This window comes from Polistes fuscatus, unplaced genomic scaffold, assembly GCF_010416935.1.
Source record: "Polistes fuscatus isolate 324 unplaced genomic scaffold, CU_Pfus_HIC Scaffold2, whole genome shotgun sequence".
Classification (NCBI taxonomy): Eukaryota; Metazoa; Arthropoda; class Insecta; order Hymenoptera; family Vespidae; genus Polistes; species Polistes fuscatus.
Genome location: NW_025113096.1, coordinates 9,306,622 through 9,314,606, shown reverse-complemented (window position 1 = coordinate 9,314,606; position 7,985 = coordinate 9,306,622). Strand labels below are relative to the sequence as shown.

The following is a 7,985-nucleotide window of genomic DNA, read 5'->3' as shown; positions in this document are numbered from 1 at the left end:
ATTATTTGATAAATGACAAAGATGGAGTTGCAAAGCGATACTGTGTAGGCAGTGATATCCGTGGTGTTTTAGCAAAGTATTCATAATATATATGTATGTATATATATATATGTATAACTTTAATGCTCTGAAAAAGAAATTTGAATGATAATAATAATAAAGATTTCACAAGTGCCGAAGGTAGACGATACATACTATATTCTATATATAACTCAATGTATATTGTATGAAAAGGAATGTAGAGAAAGAAAAGAAATGGCTTCAACTATATTAAGCTTTGGTATTTTACGTGTGTCGAGTAAACGTTGTAGTCCTTTTACTTCTTCTTTTTTTTCTTTCCTCTCTAAATTCTGTCAATATATGAATCTACTTAGACGATCGATTATTTACACAAGCTATATCAATTAAAAGGTTATTGTTAATATAAAATACTATTAATATATAAAATATTATATATATAAAAATTATATTAATACTAACAATAAAAACTAACGGAAACATAGCACAAAATCAAGCAACAAATGATACTCAATTTTTTCTTTTTTAATACTAACAAAAAGTGACGAATATGTGTTGCTTGTTTCAATGTTCTTTAATGCACTGACCGTTTAGATATACATATATCATGGAAGAATTTACTATAACTTAGAAAAATGATTATTAGATTCATTCGAAGTATGTAATTCGATTTAAAGAGACACGCGCGCGCGATGAAAGTATTTATTGAAATATTAATTTGTGTGACGTTTATATTTGCTAATGTGCCAATGTATTATTGAGAAACTATTACTGCGTCGTGACATGTTCATATTAGTTAGGTATTGAAGAGTTGTGAATTTGTTAAGATATATTATTATTAGACTAAATCGTTAAATTAACAAATCCGAATCTTTGAAGATTTAGTAGATGTCCGTATTATAATTACTTACAACAGTATACATATATATGTATACCATGTTTGATGTGTGCAAGAAGGATAATCGGAGTTAAGTGAACTACACTTAACTAATACATGGTCATATGCATTGGTGCGTTATTTTTTGCGTGCTTCTTTTAGCATCACAAATGCTAGATCTAAAGGCCATTTCACTTTGAAAAGTGACTAATATTATAATGACAAGATGTTTGTATCGCGGTTGGTATTTATATCTATAGAATTATCAACTATATTGACTACAAGGGATTACCTTATGTCTATCAATAAATTAATCGATAAATATTTGGGATATAAGTTAAACAAGTACTTCAACAATCAGAATCTATACTGTTGTACGTTCCAATAACGAGTTAGACTTCGATAGAACAGTGGCTTTGACTTTACATTCTAATTACATATCCCTTATGACTTATCGAATTTGTACCAATCGCTATCTAAGAAAACCCAGTTGTACAAGCGAACCGAGGAAGAAAGCATTGATTGCTAGTTTTTCGTATGTATATATGTATGTATCCAACAACGAGATATCTCAAATGATTTCCTTTTAAGAGAAACATGATCTCAGAAGAGTGGAAGATCTACGAAATTTACGATTTGGTCGGTTCCCATTCGACGATTAAAACATAACGATCTTTAACGGGAAATTCTGTTAGCGATAACGAATCAAAAAATGCGTTTAACGATCCTTCAAACGGTGGACGTCTGTTGATTGTTGTTATCCAAGGGAATACTCGTTGAACATTCTTTCAGCATCGCCCTTAATCGAAGAATCTCTTTTGATGCTGCTGCCAAATCAGATTGTAATTGTAGCTCTTTCTCTCGAAGGCGTTTAATGTCGCGTTGACATGTCTGTTGGAACAAAGCAAAATAATTTAAATTACAAATATGTTCCATTAGAATAGTAGTAGGTAATATCCGAAAATGTTTTTATTTTTATTATAAAATGTCGAATGAGAATAATAAGAAAACTAAATATATTTAATCAAAAACATCTTTCACATACGAAAGAATTTTTTAAACCCACCACATTTTGCCTTAATAAGTCCAACTTATCGCACTTGAGTCTAGTTACTTCCATCCTTAAGGTTTCAGTTTCCGCAGCACCGTCTTTGGCATTACACCTCGTAATGTCGTGCGTTTCCGCGGAACTCATAGATTCAAGACCAGTGTCGCTGTCCGGATAAACCGCTTGGTCAAGTTCAAGCTCGCTATTAAGCGAACTATCGTCGCTCTCGGAAACAACGCGTTGAGTTATTTCGGTCTTTTCTGTCCGTTCTTGTCTTCTTAAATTTTCATGAGTTAATCGTTGAATTGAAGATACCGTAGTAACCTTTTCCATGATCGTGGAATCATTTGTACCAATTCCTGTACTAGATTCTCTACGATCTACCTCGTCCTGTTGTAATGTAGCCAAACTACTGTCCTGATTGTCCGTATTTGATAAGCTACTGTCTTGACTTCCCAAACTAGGGCTACCTCTTTCGGAATCCCTTCGTAGAGTTAAATCGGGTGAACCCAATGGACTTGATGGTTCAACTGATCGTTTTCCACTGATTTTACCGTTGGATTGTCGATTACTCGGTGGACTTGGTTCAGAATGAGAACCTTTTTTAGCAAGTTGTTGCGGTACACTTTCGGTCGATGCGTTTCTCACTCGGGATATTAATGCTTTCCGTACTGTGTCGATAAATCTCGAGCCAGTACCTCCACCACCAGAAGCTGATGAATCGCTTGCAGTTGGACTGACAGGACAATTCGCACCGAATCCTAAATTACCTCCTAGGCCAATGGTACCACCTAAGAACTCTGCTGTCTTCGCTTGTAACCCTTCCGTTAAGGATTCCAATAGAGCAGATCTAGTTCGCAACTGATTATCATATCGTAGAGATTAGTAAACGTATGTATGTTGAAAATGATATTAAAATAGAATAAGAAACTGTGACTTACTTCTAGTTTAGAAAACTTCTCAGCTTTGTAAGCTGCGTTTTCAGCGTTCACTAATTTCGTTAAAAGAAATTCTTTAAATTCGACGCCTCTGAGGAAGACAGCAGGTGTTGGTAAGGCTGGGCCGAACCAAGGAACATCATCTCTCGCCGTTATACTCACTTTATACCTATAAACAATAAATATAACTTGAATATACATTTTTTTAAAGAATTTTATTTAAACTATTTCAAATGATATATTGTACCTACCTTGTGTTAGGTGTACATGGATCGACGACCTGCACGACGATAAAAGCATGCAAAAAGTGACTGGCGATCATATCTGGACTGAAAGGTGTAGGTTCCTCTTGGAATATAATCGCCACGATGTCATTACCAATATGTCTCTTGCGTTGTAATTGTTGAGCATCACCTGGACTGTATGGTAAAAGCGATGCTACATGAAAGAGAACTTCTCGGCCACGAAATACTTCGTAGACCGCGGAATCACCTGTTTGACCATGTCGAGTATCCAAACCTCCACGGTATCTACAAATTTAAATATTGCATTGAGTAAACTGTTAAAATCTTGCTAAAATTAGAGCATGTACAATTATATGACGATATACCAACCCTTTATGATCTTTCAAGTCGATCTTTTGGCCTAAAAGATCAAGAAATTCTTGGAAAGCTGGTGTCATCTGGCGATTGCCAAAAAGCTGTTCCTCGGTCAGCTGCCCAGCGCGTTGATGAAGAACACCGAATTTGAATCTCGAGACGAGTGCGTGCTCGTCATATTGAGCTATCAAAGTGCCAGCCCCTGAACATACCACTGGCATTAAAGTGTTCACGTTCAAGGAGTCGTTGATTGCCTGAAAAAAAAACACGACGGTCATATTTCTTTTTCTCTTTCTCTTTACTTCTGTCATCGTGTACTTTTGTACTTTGGTAACGGTGATTTATTTTCGTCAATTCGACACATGTGATACGTCGCTCTCGTACGAGTCAAAAAATTCTAAGTCGTTAAATTACTCACGATTCAGAGTGATATTTGTCTTATTAACCCCTATCATACAAAACTGAGAGTTCAATAAAAACGAATAAACGATTCTCATTAACAATATGTATGCTTTTTTTATTTCTTTTCAATTTAAAATATAATTTATTTCATATCTTCAATATCAAAGCAAATGTCAGATCATTTTGTTATTTATTTATTTATTTATTTATTTGGTCGATAAAAATATAACTCTTTTACCTTGACCATTTTCGCTGGTGAAGGAGTCGGTCCAAGAGTGGTTGCTGAGACTAACTCGTGCGTTGAACCAGCACGTAATCTTAGCAATACCCGCCAGTGTTCTTGTCCAGCGACCGTCTCGGCCTTCACTGAAACAAGGACCGGCCCATTCTCGCTGTCTCTTCCTATCAAGTTCACATGTTCCTACGAAAAGATAAGAAAAACAAAATTAAACCTTTTTATGATCGAATCAGCAATGACTGAATCAGTGACTCTTAAAACTAATTACTACAGAATTTAAAAATTAAGGATTAAATATATTTGGATCGTCTCAAAAATTTCGTTTTTTTTTTTTACTAAGGTTTACACAAACAATATTTTGTTAATATTATTTTATTGAATAATATACGATTTATACTGTTCTATCACCTTTTTCTATACTGTATGTTACTAAAATAACATTAAATACAAAATATTATGTACGTAAAATTTCTAAATTAAGAAAAAAAAAAAAAAAATTCTTAGGACGAGGTAACAATTAAATTTCATACGCGTATTAATAAAGGATATATAATAATACTAAAAATATACTGGTTTTGTGAATATTATAATTTTATGAAGTCTGTATAAATAGTTCTCTGTTTTTTTTAAATTTAGTGATTCATTTCAATTTTGATTAAAATTCAATATTTAAATATTACGATTCCGGATAATTTAATACTTTTTAAATGATTCAAGAGTGAAATAGATTTTATTAAAGCTACAATATGGTGTTTGATGAATTAAATTTGAGTGTTATTAGGCGGAAAAAAGAGTTGTAATATTCGTTGTTTCTCTCTCTTTCTTTTTCTTTCTTTTTATTTGTAATACGCAACTAAAGGTGATAGAAGAGGCGTGTGGTGCTTTAATAAGTCGTGATATAAAACAGATTACGCGTTGGTATTCGAGGCGACCGCTAATTAGAGGAGCGATATTGCGCATAATAAAATCGCTCTTTTAATGGGCTCTGCTTAACCGCACAATGCGATCGCATGTGGAGATAGGTGTATGCATCCTTTCGATAGTAGCCTTTTGTTCGTAAAAGATCGTAACCTTTTCGAAGGATTATTAAAAAAGAGAACAAAAAAGAAAAAAAAAAGAAACAAAGAAGAGAAAAGAAAAAAACTCGTTAGGTCATTGGAATGGAAAATAACAGTGAAACGGCAATGTCAATACAGTTTACTTTTAAGGTTTTATATCGATTGAGATAAATAATATTTTATAGATAAAATTTGATACCGAATAAATATAAGAAAGTTTGTCTTCTCACATGTCTGTTTTCAAGTTTAGTGAAGCTGACATGGCCCATTAAACTTATCGTACTACTGAAGAGATATTTATGACAATCCTTTGGAGTTCTTTTAAAAAAGGTTATCGAAGCACCGATGATATTGACAAAGGACAGACAGAGATTAGATGAGATAGAATAAATAATTGGGATGAACGTTTTTTTTAGTTTTATTTCGTCGTAATAATTGCTATTGAGAAATGATTTGAGAAAAGAGAGTTTTGTTTAATTTTTTTAACTAATAATTTTTTGTTTATTTTTTTCTAGCGTCTCCCGTCAAACGCATTTCCGGTGTTAAGAAATTTGTAGCTACACTTATGTATATATACCACACTCGAACGGAATAAAAGGAAATTAACTTCTTCAACAAGGATATATTATCATAAAATAAAAAACGAAAGCGAAACACTGGATGAGATCCGACCATGATACATACAATATACACTATACATAGTCATATTTACGATATGTATACTCTCTACGACTCGATACAAATCGCTTTTCGTTCTCTATGACACGCAGTGCAATTATTTACTGCCACTTTTGAACAATGGCGACGAACTCGAGCACGTTGCCGCGTGAAGAAACGAGTTCATGCGTATATTATCTCGCTCGCGTTACGTTACCTAACGAGTTTTAAGTTCGCGGTAAAAATAGAGGTAACCCAGGTGCACGCTAGACAAAGGTAACAGGTGAACTTTCTTAGATAAGAATGAACTATAAAAGAGAATAGGAAAATGCACTTTTAGCTATTTTTACTCATCGACGTTTTTAATGATCTAAAGTCTTATTATATCTTTTTATTTCATATCTGCCATTTTCTTCATATTTTACTTTCATTCATATCTATTTATTTGTATTTTTTGTATCATTATTTATAGTAACATCTACTTTTTCTAATAAGTATTTTTATTATCTATAGTACTCTTGTATTTTAATTTTTTAATACTATAAATATATATATGCTTGTGTATTTATGTATAGAAATAGTACATGTATGAAATAACACGTACTATTAAATATTATCTATAAAAAAAACACGAGTTACTGCTAGAATACGATGAAAATAAAAGTTGTTAAAAAAATGCTTTTATATTTCTTTTTCTGTTCGAAGAAAGATAAATAATAAGTGTAAGAAAGAGGTGAGGGAGGGTGTACGTCGGAAAGACGGAAGAGAAGCTAGCAAGGATGAAAATCAGGAACACTGCTGAAGTAAAAGGGTAGGGGTGGTATTTCTTCTGGTTGAAGAGGCATCGTCTCTTCTTCGAGACTATGAGAACATTCCCACTCCCACGCCCGAAGTGCTCTTTTCCTTTTCCTGCGCCTTTGCCACCATCTTTATCTTTCTTCCTCTTTTTCTTCCTTTCTTTTACTCAAACCATAATCTCCATCTCACTCCATCTTCACATAAAACTTACGTACGTAGTACGTACGTTTACGAGCAGTCTATATATATATATGTTTAGTGCTGTTAGGCCGATGACCATCTTTCTTTCAAGGTCATTACGAAAGAACGAATTCTTTGACAAAGTTGGAAAGACAAGAAGAAGAAGAAAACAAAAAGAAATCGTTCATCGTTACCTAATTATCCAATTTTGTGAACAATAACAGCACACACGTTTTAATAAAAATAATCATATTATTCATGGCATGTGTTAAACATTAGTACCATACTTTTAATCTATTAAAGCCCGGGAGATATTTTTTTTGAAGTATATGTACGTACTCTGCCAACGAAGAAACGTCTGTAACACTTAGCAGTGTCATCCTGATCTATCCTGGGTTGCCAGGCTGGCTGAGCAGGAAGCAATGCTCTTCCTGCCGAATCCAAGGTATGTCGATGATCGGTTCCGTCTAGCCAATAACCAGGTGGCGTTACTACTAGGGGAGGTTCCTGAGAGCCGGAAGTGGCCTGTTGAAGTGCGGCTTCCATAAGGGCTCGTCCAAGAGGTATATCGCCGACAGGAGAGGGCGATGGAGATGAAGATGAGTGATTGTTTTGTCCACCTGCACCACCTGGACTCGAGGCAGCTCGTTCGTCTCTCGCTGTCTGCAAAAAATAAAATTTCAATTTAATACGATTGACACGATGAGGATTTTTCATAAAAATAATTTTCTTTTTAATTCTTAGTCTATAGAAATTGATGTATTTTTTATCAATTTGTAATATTTTTTAAATAAAATTTTGATTTCTCATAGAAGAGACGCGAATAAAATAAGTAATTTATTGTTATGTATATTATTTATCTGTTTAATAATATTATTTTATCTAGATAAATTATTTTAGAAGAAAAATAAATGAAATTAATTTATAGTGGTATAATTATATATTGAAGTAATTTTCTTCTTTGCAGTTTAGTAATTTCTTACAATAGAATTGATAACGCGAAAGAAAAGGGGGGGGGGAACCCTCGTGGTAATCGTTTCTAATGTGTGAAGAGAAACAAGCGAGGTTCTTCGGAATATTGGTGACTTCCGCAATGATTCTTAAGTTACAAGAGGAACTTGCGAATGGCTTCTTCGTCTAGTATTCCTTTTTATCGAAAATAGAAACGTAAG

General features: G+C 33.6%; 1 protein-coding gene across 1 annotated transcript in view; it reads right to left on the bottom strand.

The window, feature by feature from the left end:
* Nucleotides 1-1,624: 1,624 nt before the first annotated feature.
* LOC122517215 (rap1 GTPase-activating protein 1) overlaps nt 1,625-7,985 on the bottom strand; it is a 30,271-nt gene continuing 23,910 nt past the window's right edge. The window contains exons 3-9 of the mRNA XM_043635654.1: nt 7,153-7,476; nt 4,121-4,303; nt 3,496-3,734; nt 3,133-3,411; nt 2,885-3,050; nt 1,962-2,804; nt 1,625-1,786 (exon numbers count right to left, since the gene is read on the bottom strand). Coding sequence (XP_043491589.1) covers nt 1,625-1,786; nt 1,962-2,804; nt 2,885-3,050; nt 3,133-3,411; nt 3,496-3,734; nt 4,121-4,303; nt 7,153-7,476 — 2,196 coding nt within the window. The remainder of the gene's footprint in view (nt 1,787-1,961; nt 2,805-2,884; nt 3,051-3,132; nt 3,412-3,495; nt 3,735-4,120; nt 4,304-7,152; nt 7,477-7,985) is intronic.